The following is a 20676-nucleotide window of genomic DNA, read 5'->3' on the forward strand; positions in this document are numbered from 1 at the left end:
TGCCCTACTCCAATTTGCACATGGCTCAGGTAATAATCCAGAGATTATTACCTTTGATGTTCTGCTTAATTTGGTACCTAGCTCCTCATACTGACTGCAAAACCTCCTTCCTTGTCCTGCCTATGTTGTTGGCACATATACGGACCACAAAGACTGGATACACTCCCTCCCACTGTAAGTTCCTCTTCAGCAGATATCCCGAACCTTGGCACTGGGCAGGCAACACAGCCTTCTGAGCAACATTGCTCTTTGCTGCAATGAACAGTATCAATCCCCCTCACCACACTGTCCCCTACTACCATTACTTTCCTTTTGGCTCCCTGGGATCTGGGTGTCCTAGTGCATGAATCGAAAAGGTTAGCATGTAGGTACTGCATGTAATTAGGCAGGCTAACAGAATGTTATCATTTATCGCAAGGGGAATTGAATACAAAAGTAGGGAGGCTATGTTTCAGCTATACAGGCATTGATGAGGCTACATCTGGAATACTGTGTACAGTATTGGTCTCCTTATTCAAGGAAGGATGTAAATGCATTGGCAGTTCAGAGAAGGTTTACTAGACTAATATCTGGAATGGGCGGGCTGTTTTACAAGAAAAGATTGGACAGGCTAGGCTTGTATCTGCTGGAATTTAGAAGAGTAAGAGGTGACTTGATTGAAATGTATAAGATCATGGGGGGTCTTGATAGGGTGGATGTGGAAAGGATGTTTCCCGTTTTGGGAGAATCTGGAACTCGGGGTCACTGTTTAAAAATGAGGAGTCGCCCATTTAGGACAGAGATGAGGAGAAATTTTTTTCTCTGAGGGTCGTGATTCTTTGGAATTCTCTTCCTCAAAAGGCAGTGAAAGCAGCGTCTTTGAATATTTTTAAGGCAGAGGTAGATAGATTCTTGATAAGGGGCTGAAAGGTAATCGGGGGTAGGTGGAAATGCTGAGCAATCAGTTCAGCCATGAACTTATTGAATGGCAGAGCAGGCTCAAGGGGCCGAGTGGCCTACTCTTGCTCCTAATTGGTATATTCGTATATCCTCCTGTACTACAGTGCATGGTCAGCCCCCACTTTTGTTCATACAAGCTGCAAGAACCTCAAACCTGTTGCTCAATTGCAAGTGGCTCCTCCACTCCCACCTTCTTGTTCCCCTTACCTGCCTGACTTGCAGTCACACCCTCCTGTCCCTGGCCACTGGCCAAAATAGATGACCCTATCCTATGGGGTGTGACTGTCTTCTGCAACAAAGTGACCAGGTTACTCTCTCCCTCCCTGATGCATCGCAGAGTCTGCAGCTCAGCCTCCAGCTCAATGCCACTGAGACAAAGCTCCTCAAGTCACAAGACACTTACCACTCACGTGGTTGCCATGGATTGCTGTGGCATCCAGCTGTGACACATCACCTGTCCTGCCATCTTTATTGTATTAAAATGTAATTTAAAAAAAAATTATAGTTCCCCTCCTTACCAAACTCCCTCATGTACCAAACTCCCTGCTTCACACTCCGTGCCCTCCAGCAGCAGTCAGTGCAGACAAGTAACACCGAGTGTCCCCTAAATTTATACTCTGAAAACAAAGATGTCAGCTCTGCTAGAGCTCAGAAACCAATTTAAGCTAGCTACCTAATTAACTAGCTACAGCTATTCTGAGCGCTTGTATAACCCTGTTTAAAACTGTAAGAAACCTAACTTGCCTCTTAACTTAAACAGTAATTTCAATTAATTGCTACATGTAAACAAAACAAAAACTAGACTTCAGAGAGATTAACCCTTAACATTCACTCACTTACCAAACCCCCTTCTTCGCACTCTGTGCCCTCCAGCAGGCACTCAGTGCAGATGTAGGTCAATGAGAACAGGGAAGATAGGCAACTGGGACTTGCTCAAGACAGAATTCAGAGTTTAGGAAAAGCTGAAGACTTATGGAGGGTACAGAATGGGATGCAAGCAGGGAGAGTTGAGTCTGAAGAAGACAAAGGCATGGATGAGGGTTTAATTGACTGGCTGTGGCAGGGGCAGAAGTGGGTGATGTTAAAAAAGATGATAGTCTCTGTCATGGAGAGGATGCAAGGTTGGAAGCTCAGTTTGGGGTTGAATAGATTTTCAAGGTTGCAAACAACCTCTGAGGGAGAATTTATGGGAAGGGTGCAGAGTTCATCGTGGGGGAGGGGTGCGGTGGTTGGGTCGATGGGGGGGTGGCAGTGCTGAAAGATGCTGGCTTTGGTGGTCTTAATATTTATCTGGAAGGAATTGTGGATTATCCCGCACTCTATATAGGCCTAGGCCCTTCATCAAAGTATTTCAATTTAAAAAGTAACTCCCGAAGTCCCATTTATAAAAACTGAAAATTAAATCCCCTTTTCCTCTACTCTGCCTCATTGAGAAGGGTGGGTTACTTTTTACAACTGTTTCTGGTAATTGTGTGAGAAAGGCTTGGGTTATCTTTTCTCCCTCCTCCTTTGAGGAGATCTCCTGATCATCAGAGAAAGGAAAAAAAACGACTTACATTTATGTTGTACCTTACCGTGTCACTGAAATGTTACGCTCAATTGTTTTCCAAGTGGCAATTATATGAGGACAAGTTCGGAAGCAACTCTGTGTCTGTAAACTCCCAGAAACAAGGATACGATGCTTGTCTAGTTAAACTGTCTATGTTGCCCCTTGTTGCTCATTATGGAGCGGCTTTAGCTAGGACTTGAGAGCAAGCAGCTAAAATGTGGGGTCAGGGAGAGATTCCAAAGGGTAAGGTGAACACAAGAGAATGGAATGGAAGGGATTAAAAAGAATCCAAGAGCTTATTCCACCATTTATTTTTGGAAGGGGAGATGAAAGTTTTGTATGAGACCTTCCAAATCTCATCCAGCTTTGCTGTTCTTGTGAAGATGTGATTTAACACTTGTTCTGCATTTTTCTTTTTAACAGGCTTATTGGCGATCGTGCGCTATGATGATGGGGTATGTCCTTGAAACAGCATTTAAAGATGAGTACAACGTTGAACTGATCAGAGCACCAGAAGTACCAGGTACAGTGTATTGTTTTTAAGGAAACTGAACTGAGCGCCATTTTACTTTGTGTAATGTCCCGATTAATCCAACTGTCAATCTTACCATCCTCTTGGTTCCCAGAGAATATGGAACTTGCTATCGTGTGGACTAGTTGAGGCAAATAACAGACACATTTAAGGAGAACCTAGAGAAACACGAGGGTGAAAGAAATAGAAGGATACGCTGATGGGATTAGTTGAAGAGGGGTAGGAGGAGGCTCATGTGAAGCATAAGCACTGGCATGGGCCTATTCGGCTGAATGGCCTGTTTCTGTGCTGTATATTCTATGATAGTGCAATGGGTAACTGCGCAGCTGATGTGACACTGAGCTGAGGAGCAGGAAGATTCCTGATTTGATCTCCAGTTTGTTTTGAACTGGTTGATTTCAGCTGGGAAGGTCACGGGAGTCAAGCAACTGGTCTCAGAGTTCTCTGGGAAAATCAGCTTGGGCTTTTGACTTTTTAACTTCCCTGTTAACTCTGCTGGGAAGTGCGTGTGTGTGGGGATTGGGCCAGGACAAAGATTCTGCTTTCTGTGATGCCCCTGTAGTTGAGTAGCCCACTTAGTATTTGCCATCCAGGAAAACATGAATTGTGATCACATGGAGGGCTGCTGATAACTGTGGAGCTATGATCCGGCATAACACCCGATGGAGTAAGAGAGGCAAAGGAGAAATGATTCACTGCCCCCATAGTACTTGGGAGTCACCAACATGAATGCAGTGGACCTAAGCGGGTAAGGGTTCAAGAACCTGAAAAAGGCACTCATCCTGTCCTCAGTAATTAATGTGTTTTCCATTTCAAGATTGTTGCAATGTAAGATTTCCTTTCTGTTATAGTGATTTCTGGAGCTTTCTGTTATGATGTGGTGCTGGATGGACGGCTAGATGATTGGACACCCTCGGTGGTAAGTGTGCTGCTGTTGGTCCATCCCTCATGCTTAGATATCCCAAGCAGCTGTCCTCTGATTTTATTTTGTAAAGTTCCCCCACCATCCCACCGTAGGTCTCCCTTTGTCCTATACAGCCCAGAATGTGAATAAATTTCCAGTGTTCATATCTAGACCAGAAGAGAGATTATCCCTGAGTGCTGTGTATTAACTTTAGATACCAGCTGATTTCCCATGGCATTGCTCATAAGCCAGACAATGGGCTGATGTATAACAATGGGAATGTTATATCATATAGCACACACTATTGTTCTGCTGCAAAGGTGGAGCTGTGTCTAAGTGGCCTTTTTTTTAAGGTCACAAAATGTAATACAAATCAAGATCAAGGTAGAGGTTAATTGCTGTTGCGAAAAAGCACAAGCTCGGTCAAGTAGAAGTTAAATGCTGCAACTGAGCACAAGCTGAGGTCAGTTAGAGATTAATTGCAGCTGCAAATAAGCACAAGTTCAAGGTCAGTTGGAGATTAATTGCCATTGGTGAAGGAAATTTGTAGATTCCTAGATTCTGGTGTATTTCTAGCTATCTCTGTAACCACCTCCAGCTCCACAACCCTCCGAAGTATCTGTGCTTCTCCAATTCTGGTTTCTTGCACATCCCGATTTTAAACCTCCACCGCTGGTGGCTGTGCCTTCAGCTGCCTAGCTGCTAAGCTCTGGAATTTCTTCCATAAACCTCTACGACTTTCTACCTCTTTTGTCCTTTTTAAGATGCTCCTTAAAACCTATCTCTTTGACTAATCCTTTGGTCATTTGCCCTAATATCACCTTATGTATCACGGTGTCAAATTTTGTTTGATAATGATGCTGTGAAATGCTGTGGGTCATTTTACTGTGTGAAAGCTGCTGTATATGTGGCAAGTAGTTATTGTTTAGCCCAATATGATCCATAGCTGGCCTCACAGTAAAATGCCTGTCTTTATAAAAACACAGGATTGAAAGATGTACATTTGACACTTTGAAACCTGTCACCTGCCTCATGATATCTGCATGTGTATTGTCAGACGTAGGCTCGTCGGGAGCAGATTGAATCATACAATCCAGGAATGAGTTGAAGAGACATGCAATATATGACCTATTACCTGTGAATAAGATGGTCTTCATGGCTGAGAACAGCCAACTAAGCACAGACTGGGGATTGAGCTGCTATTTTTCTGGCTTGTTTTCTGCGTTTGTAAGGGCAGTTCACTGTGAGGTGCATTGCAGAAAGATAGCTGATAGCAGACCCTACGTTCTCCTTCTGTCCTTACGCTAAAGAATTTGACCTTTTTGGAACTGATAGCATTGTAGATAGTGTTCTACAGATCAAGTAAAGGATTCTGCTTCTGCAAATTAAATTCAAGGACCGAATGTCCCTCTTCCCATTTGTGTATAATACCCATTATCTAGTGGAGCCCAGCATGATCAGTACGTGTCTAAAATGGCAACAGGGTATGGAGGTTGCTATCCTGGTTTTAGCATGTGATGGAAAAGCATGATTCTTTGCCTTTTGATAAGAAGGCTGCATTTCCCCAGGTGCTGTTTGTTGTTCTAACCACATGGTGTCACCCTCATCACACCTCTTTACAGACTGCTGTGCCTCTCCTGACACTGCTGTGAAAATGAGCAGAAGCCTCTACCATCGCAATACTTATAATTCATTGCCTGGAGGCAGAGTGGAGACTGCTCACCGTGGGCTGTAAACACAATGTTAATGCCTTTATTTCAAGTGGTGATCTCAGCTAAAGCCACAGTGCAGACCTCTTAAAAATCTGAAAGCTCTGTTCATGCCTGGAGAAACTTGTAAGAAGTGAAGCTCCAAGACAGCTACTTTATCCCAAGAGTTTAGAAGTAGCTTTACCTGGTGTATTTATTTTCCTGTTTGATTTGGGTTTTCATACTTGGGTGGAGTAGTGTTTGTACAGTGGGTGTGAGGGATAGTTTATGGATAAAGAACTAGAGGGGAAATGAGAAGTTTCTTCACAAAGTGGGCTGTTGTGATCTGAAACGCACTACCGGAAAGGGTGGCGGAATCATTCCATAGAAACTTTCAAAAGGCAATGGATATTCATTTGTAGGAACTAATTTGCAGAGTTATGGGCAGAAAGCTGGGGTGTGGGACTAAATTGGATAGCTCGTTCCAAGAGTCGGCACAGACACAACTGGCTGAATGGCCCCCTTCTGTGTTGTAAGATTATTTGCATCTGTGTTACTTGTGGCTGTACCCTATCTGTTTGAAGTATTGGAGAGGGTGAAAGTCTGGACATGGAGTGATAACACACTTATCTTGGCATTAGAAATCTGGAATTCTCTTCCTGTGGATACTGGGACAGTTGGAGCTTTCAAAACTGAGATTGATAGATTTTTGTTTGGTAAGGGCATTAAGGGACATGGAGCTAAGGCGTGTAAATAGAGTTGAGGTATAGATCGGCCATGATCTAAAGGAACAGGCCCAATGGGCTGAATGATCTACTCCTGTTCTTGTGCTCCTGTTCTCGATTTCAGTTGAAATGGGCAGTGAAAGTATAAGGGAGAGTGAGTTTCAGAAGGTATTTATATTGGTAACATGTTCTTGAAACATCTCCAAGCTCTTCATCCAATCAACCATTATGTGCGTACTTCTCCAATTGCTCTCGTACACCTCCAAATGGTCATTTAGATAGCACAGGCACCAGTAATTTCCGAGTTCTCTGTCCTTGGAGATGAAGAATGGTGGATTATTTGGGGCAGAAGCAGAATCTAAGAGGGGAGGATTAATTATTAGTTTTGAGATTTCTCCAAACTCAACACTTTTCAGAGAATTACAGCCAACAGAGAAAGGAAATTTCATCCCCTCAGTCTAGCTTGAATTTTAACTGAAAACTCAGAAGTTAGCATTCCTGTCCATTCCTGAGTCTCCCTTCAGATGGACTTTTTATTAAATTGACAAATAAATGCAATTTTTCTAACATGTTTCACACTCTTCCTCTTCAATCTCCTGCCTCCTCTTGAAGACACTAACTCTTGCTAGTGCACAGTTTCATTGTCCTTGGTGCGAAGTATGAGAGTCTAAAAGTGTGGGTCTCAGCAAACTCTTAACAGCAGAGAGTGTTACACTAAACCCAATCCTATTGTTGGCCTGGCTGAGAGCAGCTAAATACAGTGCAGACCAGCAGTTGGAGCTGAGCACCTCTGGTTAATATGCCTCAGTGCCACATCGGACAGTGCCTGTGGGGGAACTTACCAATTTCTCTTTTGGGAGTGCCACTGTTTTTTACTTTGTGTTTTATGGAAATGGAAACTTTCACCTTCCGAAGGAAAAATATTTGTCGCAGCAGGGTATGAGGGATGAGTGACACAATGGAATTAGTTTTATTATACCGAAGAGACAGTGCAGACACAGTGGGCTGCATGGTCACTTTCTGTTCTGCAAGCTTCCTTGGTCCTGTATTCTCTTGTACCTTGGGTTGCACAGTGGTGTGTCTTTGAATGCAGCCGCATCAGTCTCCCCTACAGGCGGGTTTGGGTAGGATTTATTTACATGCATAAGGTGTGTTCTCACAGCTGTGTGTTTCTCCCTTTTATGTTCCAGGAGAACTTGCATTCCCTCACTAAAGAGGCTCACCGGCTTATTCATAAAGACTTGCCCTTTGAATCATTGGAGGTGGCACCCAAGGTTGCGGTGGAAATGTTTCAGGAGAACAAGTAAGCCTGAGGACGTCTGAGCGCCACTTCTGGAGAGTTCCAACTGACGCAGTCAGCTGCTGTTTTGCCTAGAAGACAATCGGCATGCTACCATCAGTGTACCCCAGGTGTTACTGTTTAGTACTGGCCCCTTTTTGTTCTCCCACCCCCCATTCCAATTTTCTCTCACACCTGGGAAGCTGTTGCTGGGATACAGTTCCACAGATTCCGAACACCCTCTAGTACCTCGCCCCAGTGACCATTCTTGGCATGTGAACCTTGGATGGGGAATGCTGGTGTGCTATTCAACCACGCAGTCCATCACAGAGAAGCCAGATTTCCCTCTGATATGTCTCACGGATTCGTGCAAGCACTTAATCATTTCCCAGCAGAAATTATTGACCATCTGATCAGGAGTGAAAACCCTGGCTGATTTTTTTTGTTTCCTTCCCTTTCCAATGGGTTAATAGTGACACCCCTACCATCTCCCCAGGATTGAATATCTAAAATTATCTGGGAATCAAACCTGGGATTTTCTTTGCAACTGAGATATACAGCTCATTTATCCCACATTTTAGAGAGCTTTAATATTTCTGCTAATTTTGAATTTATTTTCTAAAATACTATACCAGTCCTCTATACACAAGGGTGGACAGGAAGGTGGAGTGGTCTAGGGGTTAGTCAAGTGCTGCTTTGACCAACTGCTGAGGCAAGAGGCATCTGGACAGGTACTTGTATGAGCAAGGCATAGAGGGATATGGAATTAATGCAGGCAGGTGGGATTAGTATAGATAGGCATTATGGTCAGCATGGACACGGTGGGCCGAAGGGCCTGTTTCTATGCTGTACGACTCTATGCTCAGACTTGCACCTTTGTGCCCCACAGATTCTCTACTTTTACACTTATTTTTCACACTTGAAATTCTTTTATCCTTGTTACTCTTCCTTCTTTACTGGGGGGAAGCATTTAGCCTGTGATCAGCCTGGATTAGTGGCTCTACCTCTGTTCCCTCGCCGTGTCTGAATGTGTTCAGCCTTTAACTCCTGACTCCAGGGCTCATCTGTGCAGCTGCTGTTCTGTAAACAAACTGGCTCAGTCCTCCTCCCACCAAGAAAGCTATTAGTGGTGCAGTACGTTTGGGGCTTGTGCACATTGGGGAATTCACAATTTCATTTGGGGAATGAAAATCCAACATTTTGTTCTTGCCCCTTTGGGTAGGCACACAGGAAGTGCCTGGTGTTCCAGTTCAGAGAGGCACGATCTGCCACCTGGGACATGTGACCTTTCCCCTTTTTTCATGGGTTGGTGTGAGATAATTTAAATGGTGTTTGGGAATCTGAGGTGACTACTCTTGTGCATTGTGTAGGTAGGTTAATGTATTCATGTCTTCAGTAGTTTTTATTTAAGTTAACGGAATGTGGCATGGATTAGTGTGTGTTTCTGTGTTTGCACTTGATGATGGGTATTGGTGCACACAAAGACAATGAATATTCAGTAAGCTTGATTTCTGTGTCCTGACAGAGCTTTATGGGTGTGATTGTGTGTATTTGGCAATGTGTATGATTGTGATGGATGTGAGTGGGTATGTGTGCAATGACAATCAGCATACAACGTGCTTAACATACCTGGACCTCTTTACAGATGCAAGCTGGCTGCAATTGAGGAGCAGGCTGCCCTCCATCCCAATAAACTTGTAAAGCTGTACAGGTGAGAACTGCTTAAATTACTCTGGATACTGTCTAACTCAGTATGGGTGATCAATCTGTTTCATTACAAATGTGTAATACATAGTGAGTGAGGACAGCAATCTTCTGCAATCTCAGTAAAATGTAAGTGAGCTTGAGGTGTTCTTTTGTAGCAAGTCTTCCTGAACTATGAAGAGCACCTGGCGTTATATATTTGCCCTTCCGAACTTGGAGGTTGGATCTGGAAAGTGCATTTAGAGCTGTTAGGCTATGATGAAGCGCTGGTGGTGCGAGTAACTTGAGGTGAATTAATTAAACGCCTCACACAGAGGTGGTTTTCCCTGGCTGGAGAGTCTAGGACTAGAGGTCATAATCTCAGAATAAAGGTTCAGCCATTTAGGACTGAGATGAGAAGCTGCTTCACGCAGAGGGTTGTGAATTTTCAGAATTCTGTACCTCGGAGCTCTGGATGGTCAGTCATTGAGATCAAGGCTGAAATCGGTAGAGTTTTGGGTGTTGAGGGAATCGAGGGGAATGAGGATTAGGCGGAAAGGTAGCGTGGATGCAGAAGATCAACGATGATCTTATTAAATGGTAGAGTAGGATCGAGGAGCTATGTAGCCTACTCCAGCTCTTATTTCCCATGTTATTATGTTCTTGATTAAAACATACAATTTCGGAATTGAATTTTTTTCCCCTAGGAAGGAAGTGTATGAAAGCTTCTTGAATTTCCGAAGTCGCCTTAGCCCAGACACCTCCAGTATCTCCTCTTCCTCTGCAGTTAATGTGGTCTCTGAGAGCTTAGTGCTGCTGATTGGTGATAATATGGCTCCATTCTCCTGCACTGACATTTATCAGCTTGAGAATTTTCCTATAATTATTTATTTCTAAATTTTTTAAATACATAAATTTGAAAAATACTTTAAAAATAAAACTGATTGCGATATGGGCATTACCACCCAGGCCAGCATTTATTATCCATTCCTTGTTGCCCAGAGAAGTTGGTGGTAAGCAGCTGCCTTCAACTAATGCAGTTATGTGGTGATGGTGAAAGATGCAGTGGTGTGTTACTGCAATACATCCTCTATATAGTTCAACGCTGTAGTTCTGGTACGTCGGTGGTGGAGGGAGTGGATGTTTAAGCTGGTGGATGGACTGTCAGTCAAATCAGCTGCATTGTCCTGATTATGTTTAGCTTCCTGAGCGTTGTTGCAGCTTCACCAAATCCAGGCAAGTGGAGAGTAATCCATCACACTCCTGACTTGTGCCTTGTGATTCCCTTTCTCTTTGACTCATGAGTTAAGTGGTTCATTATTTTAGTATCTTAGTTATTTAGCATTTAACTTAGGCCTGCAGTAAGTTCCAGTTTTGAACTGCTCTGTAGGCTATTGTTTAGGGGACAGCCAGAACCATTCAATTGGATGATGCAATGCAGTTTGATCATTAGAATTTCGGTAAGGTGTAACGGTGGGTGTGAAATTTTCATCTCCTCTTCACGTGATCTTGATCTGAAAAACAACCAGCAGGACAATTAAAGATGTGAAGATTTTAACTATTCAAACTAGGCTGAAAGAGTGTGAGTGATTTGATGTAACTTATTAAGAGTATCATCCAACGATAGAGTTTTTGCTTAAAAGAACATTTTGCTCATGGCATATTAGTAGCAATGCACTAAATAAGCCTGGGAATAACACTACAATGTACTTTGAATGGCATGAATCTCACTAACTGTTCTCGCCCTTGTGTTGAGTGCAAACAGACTGTTCACAGTACAAGTGTAAGCCTCTCGATCTCTGTCTCTGTAGGTGTGGTGATTTTGTAGATGTCAGTGATGGACCACATATTTCCAGGACCAGTGTCTGCTCGCAGTATGAGATCACTGCTGCCCACAATCTGAACACAACCCAGTCTGGACTGGTGCGTAGATTCCAGGGGATCTCTCTGCCCCTTCACCTGAAGGTAAGCTGACACAAATGTAGACTAGGAGTTTAAATCACTCTTTATATTTGCTCTTTTGTACCTTATTTAGCCTCTTTATGATTACGAATGTGACCTCTGTCCCAGTGTGATGGCTTTGTTTGATACTCAGTGGTAGTTCTAGCAGATCCCAGCTTCAATGTTTCGATTCTATAACAGTAAATTACAAAGGAAACAACTTGCCTTTATTGTTTCCCTCTAATTGCTTCTTTAGGTCCATCGTATTGTCTATTTTATTTCCTAGAGGTGTTTATTCTTCCCAGGTCCAATTTCATATTCTTTGTTGCCCATCTAGTGCTCTTGCTGGGGTAACCATTCTTCATGTGTAAGGCAGTGAGGGTCAGCAAGGCAGAGTGTTGAAAGAGGTAGCTATGGAGATAGTGGATGCATTAGTGAAGATATTCCAAAATTTTACTGATTCTGGAGCAAATTCTGGAGCGGTTCCTGCAGGTTGGAAGGTCGCAAATGTCACCCCACTATTAAGAAGGGAGGGAGAGAGAAAACAGGGAATTACAGACCTTGTTAGCCTTAGATCAGTCGTTGGGAAAATGCTAGGATCTATTCTAAAGGATGTGGTTAATGGACACTTGGATAATAATGATCTGATTGGGCATGGTCAACAGGATTTATGAATGGGAAATCATGTTTCACGAACCTGTTGGAGTTTTTTGAGGACGTTACTCATAGAATTGATAAAGGGGAGTTGGTGGATGTGGTATACTTGGATTTTCAAAAGGCTTTTTATAAAGTCCCCCTCAAGAGGTTGGTTAGCAATATTAAAGCAACATGGGATAGGAGGTAGTATGCTGGCATGGATTAAGGATTGGTTACAGGCAGAAAGCAGAGAGTAAGAATAAACATTTCATTCTCACGTTGGCAGGCTGTGACTAGAGGGAGTACCGCAGGTATCACTGCTTGGGCTTCAGCTGTTAACAGATATCAATGATTTGGATGTGGGAACCGAATGTAATGTTTCCAAGTTCGTGGATGACACAAAACTAGGTGGGAATGTGTGTTGTGAGGAAGATGCAAAGCGGCTTCAAGCGATTTGGACAGACTTAGTGTGTGGGCAAGAACGTGACAGATGGAATAACAATGTGAGGTTATCCACTTTGGTCGGAGGAATAGATGTGTAGAGTATTTCTTAAATAGTAAGAGATTAGAAAGTTTAGATGTACAAAGGGATCTGGGTGTCCTTGTCAATAAGTCATTGAAAGCTAACATGCAAGTGCAGCGAGCAATTAGGAAGGCTAATGGTATGTTAGCCTTTATCACAAGAGGATTTGAGTACAGGAGTAGTACAGTCTTGCTTCAATTGTATAGAACCTTGGTTAGACTGCACCTGGAGTACTGTGTGCAGTTTTGGTCCCGTTAACTTAAGAAGGATATTATTGCCATAGAGGGAGTGCAACGAAGATTCACCAGACTTGTTCCTGGGATGGCGTGATTGTCCTATGAAGAGAGATTGGGGAAACTGGGCCTATATTCTCTAGAGTTTCGAAGAATGAGAGGTGATCTCATTAAAACCTACAAAATACATAAAGGGATAGACAGGGTAGATGCAGCTAAGCTGTTTCCCGTGGTTGGGGAGTCTAGAACCAGCGGATGCAATTTCAAAATTAGGGGGAAGCCACTTAGGACAGAGATGAGCAGAAATTTCTTTACTCAGAGGGTTGTGAATCTTTGGAATTCTCTACCCCCGAGTGCTATGGAAGCTTAGTCATGGAGTATGTTTAAAGCAGAGATTGACATCTTTCTAAATACAAATGACATTAGGGGCTATGGGGATAGTGTGGGGGGAAAAAGGCATTGAAGTGGATGATCAGCCATGATCGTATTGAATGGCTGGGCAGCCTCGATGGGCTGAATGGCCTACTCCTGTTCCTATGTTCCTATTTGACTCTGGGCAAAGATCACAGTTTAGCCCAGTCCTGTTCTTACCCAATCAGCATTCGCTTTTTGATCAGGGTAGAATGAGAGGCACAAACACTCGTTAATTTCTTTATAAATTTTATATTTACTGGTCTCTGCTGATTTTCCTGATCTTTACCAGGTCAGCAATTGGGGATTAGAGTGATAACGATGTCTAGGAAGGGAGATAAAATAAGCAATTGCTCATCTGTAGAACGGTGGAGCGGCAGTGGCTGTGAATCATCCTAGTAATCATCCTGCACCACGTGGACTGTAGCGGGTCCAAGAAGACTGCTTACCCCACCTTCTCGAAGGCAATTAAGGATGGGCAATAAATGCTAGCCTTGCCAGCAAGGCTTGCATCCCAAGAATGAATAAATTTTTTAAAAAAAGTAATAGATGCATAGTGTCTCGAGATAAGAGCTGAGATCAGGAACTTCACTACAAGAGGGTGAGCAGTGAAGGGCCAGTCTCCCCATCCATACATGGACAGTTTATAGAGCGATAGTGGGAGAAGGGAAGGAGCAGGTATCTTCCCCACAATGAAGGGTGAACAGCTATGTTGATTGTAAACTGATTGGATTTCAAACTGCAATTGGTTCATCATCAGTAAATTACCCTCTGGTTATTACGTTCCAGTGTTATTTGCTGGTAAGGCAGGAGGGATTCGTTCTTTGCTGATTTAATCCTTCATTGCAGATGTTGCACTCCGACTGGTCAATGTAAGAAAAAAAAACTGATGGCAAACAAAATAAAAAAGCCTCAAGTACATAAGCACATATGGGCCTGATAGCCTTTTCTTCAAGAAACATAATGATTCAATAATAAACTGTCAAAAGGGAATTGGATCAATACTTTAGGGAAGAAAATTGCAGGGCCATGGGGAAAGAACCGGGGAGTGGAACTAATGAGATAGCTATTTCAAAGACCTGCACAGGCATGATGGGCTGAATGGCCTCCTTCTGTGCGGTGAGATTCTGTAACAAATCACAAAGGAAACAGTTTTACCTTTTTTGGACTGGGAATAGAAGACAGAGAAGAGTTCAGTTGGCAACAGGGCCACAGCTTGGCATTTTCTGGCCTCCTCACTGAGGCTATTTCCCTCTAATTGCTTCTTTAGATCCACCATATTGTCTATTTTCTTTCCTAAAGGTGTTAACTCTTCCTGGGCCCAATTTCATCGGCTTCGTTGCCCATCAAATGCTCTTGCTGGGGTGACCATTCTTCATGTTTAAGGCATTGAAGGTCAGCAAGGCTATTTGACTCTGAGCAAAGATCACAGTTTAGCCCAGTCCTGTTCTTACCCAATCAGCATATGTTTTTTGATCAGGATAGAATGAGGGGCACGAACCCTGGTTGATTTCTTTATAAATTTTCCCGTTTTCCCCTAGTTCAGGAGCACTGGGGTCAGTTATATATCTCCTACCATCCTAGTCTGTGTGGTTAAGTTCCATGCAAGGCAGTGTACTTCCCAGCAGAGATACCAAAGGAGGTCTGCATTTTTGGATGTCAGCTGTATAAGCACTCTTGTCTCTGAGTTGGAAGGCTGTAGGTTCAATTCCTACTCCACAGACTTATGCATGTGATCTGGGATGACTGTTCAGTGCTGCATTGAGGGAGTGCTTTATTGTCAGAGGAGCTACTTTTCAGATGAGACATTAAACTGAGGCCCCCATCTGTCCCCTCAAGTGGACATAAAAGATCCCATGGCATTATTAGAAGAGTATGGGAGGAGTACTGGTGTCTGGCCAAAATTTAATACAAAATGGATTATCTGGTCATTTATCTCATTGGGACATTGGTTTGTGCAAATTTACTGTTGCGTTTGTAACATTGGCTGCTAATTGCTGTGGTTCATCCTGAGGTGGTGAAAGATACCAACCAGTACTTTTTCTCTTGTTTCTTCCAAAGACCTTATGGCTCATCCAAACTTAATGTCAAGGGTTTGGATTGTATTTTAATCCTTCGAGGATCCCGATATACTTGAGGCTTGTTTCTCCTCTTCAGTTTCTTCCAATATAACAATCCACTTTTTTCCCCATCCCTTTCCATAGACCCTTTTCTCTGTGTGGGACAGATTAAGGCAGAGATCACAAAAACTGGTGAGTTGGAAAAGTTTGTTTTAATTCTGTTACTGGTGTACTTAGCTTCACATAGTTGATTTTTGGAGACTGGTTTGTTTGTACTGAACAATGGTGCCATTTGATGTGCTAATGAAAAAAAAAGCTTTGCATTTTCCCATTTATTCTGTGTTCTGCAGATTACAGATGACAAAGGCCATGCAGAGACAGTGGAAGCAACAACATCGTGAACAGATTGCGGAGAAAGACGAGCAGGGAGGATCAACCGGCTTGCTTTTTAAACAAAATTGTAATATAAGTAAATGGACAAATTATGTACACAGTAAAATATAAAGTATTATCCATATTGAGCTTGTTGTGTTGTAGAGGGATGTATGAGTGAGTTGTGATCTGGAATATGCTGTCTGAAAGGGTGGTGGAAGCTGATTAGTAGGGAAGTAGATATATATCTAAAAAGGAGAAATTTGCAGGGCTACAGGGAAAGAACGGGGGAGTGGAATTAATTGGATAGCTCTTTCAAAGAGCAGGTACAGGAATGATGGGCTGAATGGCCTCCTGTACTTTATCATTCTGTATAAATATCAGGACAAAAATGTCAAGCCTACATTGGTTTTCTCTACTTTGTTCTTGAAGACATTGATCTTTTGCTGGGTTACAGTTCCACGGTGCTGGTAGCCCTCGAGTACCATGCCCTGAAAAATCACGTGGCACGAGTGTGAAATTCCTGACATGCACTCCCAGTGCACTGCAGGAGTGTCAAGGTGGAAAATCCAGGTGTGAATGTTAACCGGATGTTGAACCTTGGAGGGCATCATAACCAAGTCTGACCCTGTCCTTATCTGAGGCATGAGGGCAACCTCCAGTAGTCCTGTGTTAATCTGCACCAGACAAAGGGAGGTGCCAGAATGAAGTCAGGACTTGCCTCTCCTTGCATTTCCATCTATTTGTAATTTTTAGATATTTATGAAAAAATAATTTCTTCACAAGTAGTTTGGCTATATCAAAGTTTTTTAAAACCGGTTTCTTATTCCTGAATCTTCAGGACGACACGGGGTTCAGTATCCTATGAGCACTAACTGGTTACAGCATTATACAGACAGTTACTGCCCCCAGGTAGACTGACAGTGTGAGCTGTTAGCTTGGCTCAGTGGGTTTAAACTCCACTTCACACGTTCTAGGTTGACTCACCAGTTCAGTATGCAAAGAGCACCACATTGTCAGAGATAGTGAGACATTAAGCTGACATCCTATCCTTCTGTTCAGCTGAATCAGGTGGATGTTAACATAGGAACAGGATTGGGCCATTTAGCCTCTCAAGCCTGTTCTGCCATTCGATAAGATCATGGTCGATCTGCGGCCTAACTCCATATAGCTGCCTTATATATCCCTTAATACCTTTAAATCTATCATTCTCATTTTAAAATTAACAATTGACCCAGCATCAATTTACCATTTTTAGAAGGGAGTTCCAAACTTCTGCCACCCTTTGTGTGTAGAATTGTTTCCTAATTTCACTCGCGAAAAGTCTGTGTTACGGTCAAGTGCGGAAGGGTTGAAGGGCTTCCCTCTTTTCCCTCTCCTTGTTAGACCACAACAGGTTTAATTCTTTCAAAGTAGATGACCTGACCAATTCAGTAGGTGTTTCATTGGTTCTTGTAATGATCATAACAAGAACCAATGGGACAGGTTTTCTTGAGTTAACAAAGAAAGAGGTTAACTTTATTGTACCTAAACCGAACTAATAAAATAATAAACAATGTGCCAACTTTCCCTTACACACACACACACCAGAGGTTTACACACGCACAAATAGGTTACAGAGTGGGAAAAGGTAGATTGGTTGAGTTAGAATCCATAAAACAAAAGGGTATACAGTCTGTGGAGTTTAGTGATTCAGCTGGCTTCTAGCTGATTTCAGTGGTCCTGAGGCTTTTAGTTTAAAGAGGTAGATGATTGGGTCAGTGGGTCTCTTGGAGACAGCGATGTGGATGATTTCCTCCAACGGGGTTTCTGATTGTAGCCAGAGTATGCAAAGATGATCAGTCAATAGGCAGGATTTGAAAACTTTCAAGCTGGAATGGAGAGAGGGAGAGGGAGCTCCACTTAGGTTCTGCTCGTGTCAGAATCCAGTTGCTTCTCCTCTGCTGCAGAGAAAGCACCAGCTTGAGATCACAGATGGGAGGGGCTTGTCACAGGACAGTTGCTCAGTGATTCAACCGTAGCAGTTAGCAACATTTCTTCTTGCTGAGAGAAAGGTAGTTCCTTTAAACTTCCTGGGTCTTAGTTCTTGCTGGGGTCTGAGCAGACATTTCGTCTCTCTCCTCACAGTCCTTTGCAATGTAGGATATAGTGTAGCAAACTAGGTGATCATCTTGAGCTGCTAGCAGTCATCCTGTTTTAAATGTCTTTTTTTAAAATGTCTTTTTAAAAAAATATATAAATTCAGATCTCCAGTCAGTGGACCAAAGAAAATTATCATTCAACAAGACACATTGGCGTAACATCTGGTTTTAATTTCTAGCCTATGCTCCCCAGTCCTAGACACCCCAACCAGCAGAAATAGTTCATCAACTCTATCTGTTCCCCTTAATATCTTGAATACTTTGATCAAATCACACCCTAACCTAAATTTCAGGGAATACATCCCTAGTTTGTGTACTGTCTCCTCATAATTTAACCCTTTGTGCCCAGGTATCATTCTGGTAAATCTATAATCTCTTCCCTCTAAGGCTGATATGGTATTCTGGCATCTTTAAGGATATTTGAACAAGAACTCTGTACCCTGGGCAACATTCCTTCATCAACCAATGTTACCACCAACTTATTAATTAGTTGTTACTGAGAGTGAAATAGAATTTACAGTACAGAAACAAGGCTATAACAGTGCTTATGTCCCACACAACCTCCTTATACCTTGCTTCCCTATCTATCTCAATCAACATATCCTGTTCCTTTCTATCTCGGGTACTTATTTAGCTTCCCTGATACTATTCATCTCATTTCTATTTGTGGTAGCAACTTCCACATTCCAATCACACTTTGGGTAAAGAAGTTTCCCCTGAAAGCCTTATTGGATTTATTAGTGACTCTTATATTTATGACCCCTAGTTTTGGACTCCTTCATGAGTGGAGACATATTCTCTATGTTTACCCTGTTAAATCCCTTCATAATTTTAAAGACATCTATTAGGTCACCCCAAGCCTTCACTTTTCTAGAGAAAAGAGCCCCAGCTTCTTGTTGCTGTGTGAAATAGCTGCCATGTTGGCGTCCACGCCAAAAGTCACCTCACTTCAAAATGATTTATCCGTTGTCATGTGAAGTCCTGAGGTGATGTGATAAGGTGCTATATAAATGCCAAGCTCCTTTTGGTTGAATTCCGGAGTGAGTGATTGCAGGATATTGACTCCTGCTATGAATGTTGTATAGCACACCGTCAGACTCCTTGAGGCTAGGCAGAAGTTTTTTTTTGAGTTGAATAAAGCAAGCCCAGAAATATAAGCAAGGCAGGCAAACAGGATTTAGTATATCCCTAACACATTTGTAGTAATTACACAATACATTCTGAGACAAAATGATTTTCTAGGCATGGTTGCTATTGACTGTAATTCTGGTCAAAGCTGAAGCCTGTAGGTACAGATTAGAGAATAAATAATATCCACTTTAATAATCATAATAGTCAGCATATCTATCAGTTCTGTACTGTAGGTCTATTTTCACACGAGACTGTCCAGTCAATTTCCTTAGCGAGGAAGAGATCAAACTGGACCTTCCTAAATTTGAATATTGCTTTTCTGCTCATTCTCTTTTCCAGCATATCATTGTCATGTAGTTATCTGACTCTGACCTGCTCAATCACCTCTTTGTTACTTAATGTCAGGTCAAATAACCCCATTGCTTGCGTAGTGAAGTTGATCAATTATTTCACCCTTTAGAGATTTACACCACAGAAGAAATCATTTGATCCATAATACCAGCTTGGCTGTTTACTAGAGCAATCTATTTCTGGCAAATCAAAGTCACCCATAATATACCTGTTCCTGTATGTGTTTCCCCTACTTCACTACAAGGTTCTTGGTCTGATCCTGGCTCCTGCCCTAATAGTCTGCTGCAGACGGCCGCAGTTAGTGTTCGGCCCTCATGTGTCTCATCGCTATGCAGAGGGTTCCGACCTTATCGGCTATCACATCACATCTTTGCTATAATCAAAAGTTCACTCATGTAAAAGGTTACGACTGAAGTTGGCTGTGTCACAGTACATTTACCCAACCCTGAGCCATACATGCCAGAATGGCTCAAATTCAATTCCTGGCCTCTGCTGCTAGTTGATTTTAGTCAGAGTGCTGGTGAGGGTGCTACAGTTAGTCCCTGCCCTGTTGGGACTAGAAAGGGGTGGGGGCTTTTATCCAGGGTTCCTCCTTCAGATCAGTGGCCACCACCCCCATCTCCCCTGCCACAAGTACGTTTGGCGAGGACAAGATTGGGCTCGACCTGGTGGCACTCTGCCTATACCCAGACATTGAGAATGGCCAGCTGAGAGAGGTACTGTCGGGCTGATGGTACCTGAGGACCTGTGCTACATTGCAACAGAAGTTAAAGTGAATTGAGGTATAAATTTTAAAGGAAGTCAGGTGAGGAAGGCTTGGCCCAGCAGTGAAACAAGTAAAAATAGGACTTTTAAAAACTTTATTTCATTTTCAACCTGTGTTCTTGCAGATTTATTTTGCAGTTTGAATGGTGGGTGATGCCCATTTTGGATGGGGGATGCAAATCGGGCAGGATTGCACCCACTACCTGTGAAATATGATATTCAGTTTGGATGGGGCGTATGACTAGCAGCAGATGTGCTACACCCTGTTGTATCGCTACTCAAGTATGTTTTTACCCCTAATGAGTCTCAGTATTGTGTTTCATGTAAATTAAATATATATGTTTTGATGTTGTACAGCTGTGGGTGGTCTGTGGATGTCTCAGGTTGTACATTCCACTGTCTATTGCGTTTGCAGGTCAGTCTTAAGTTGGTTGTCTCAGTCTTTCAGCCAAGCTGCTGTCGATGGCTCTGAATTGGGTTGGTTGCTGTGTGGCTTCTGGCTGATGGTACATGCTGTGGTTATCTAATGCAATCTTGCCTTTGTAAAGGAGTGTTCTCCCTTGAAATCATTAATTATTGGAGCACTATTCTACAGGTTCTGAAAGACCTCCAGTATCTCTCTCAAGTCCTGTTCTTCATGTGTGGAAGGGTTGTCAGGCTCTTTCATTAGAGTGGGTATAATAAGCTGAACCCAATCCTGTCATCCTCCAAACTCCTTGCATCATCACTTGCAACTGGATAGTGATCAAGTGTAGGACCATTGCTAATTCAAGCCCTCCTCCCCCTCCACAAGCCAAAGATGCTGATCCAAGT

At 42.8% G+C, this 20676-nt stretch overlaps 1 protein-coding gene across 1 annotated transcript in view; it reads left to right on the plus strand.

Moving 5' to 3' along the window:
- The window catches only part of mrpl39 (mitochondrial ribosomal protein L39), a 36184-nt gene extending 15894 nt beyond the window's left edge, over positions 1–20290 (plus strand). Inside the window, exons 4-10 of the mRNA XM_068041259.1 lie at positions 2912–3011; positions 3872–3939; positions 7528–7640; positions 9262–9327; positions 11111–11264; positions 15248–15295; positions 15454–20290. Coding sequence (XP_067897360.1) covers positions 2912–3011; positions 3872–3939; positions 7528–7640; positions 9262–9327; positions 11111–11264; positions 15248–15295; positions 15454–15504 — 600 coding nt within the window. The 3' untranslated portion in view covers positions 15505–20290. The remainder of the gene's footprint in view (positions 1–2911; positions 3012–3871; positions 3940–7527; positions 7641–9261; positions 9328–11110; positions 11265–15247; positions 15296–15453) is intronic.
- Positions 20291–20676: the final 386 nt, after the last annotated feature.

This window comes from Heterodontus francisci, chromosome 10, assembly GCF_036365525.1.
Source record: "Heterodontus francisci isolate sHetFra1 chromosome 10, sHetFra1.hap1, whole genome shotgun sequence".
Lineage (NCBI taxonomy): Eukaryota > Metazoa > Chordata > Chondrichthyes > Heterodontiformes > Heterodontidae > Heterodontus > Heterodontus francisci.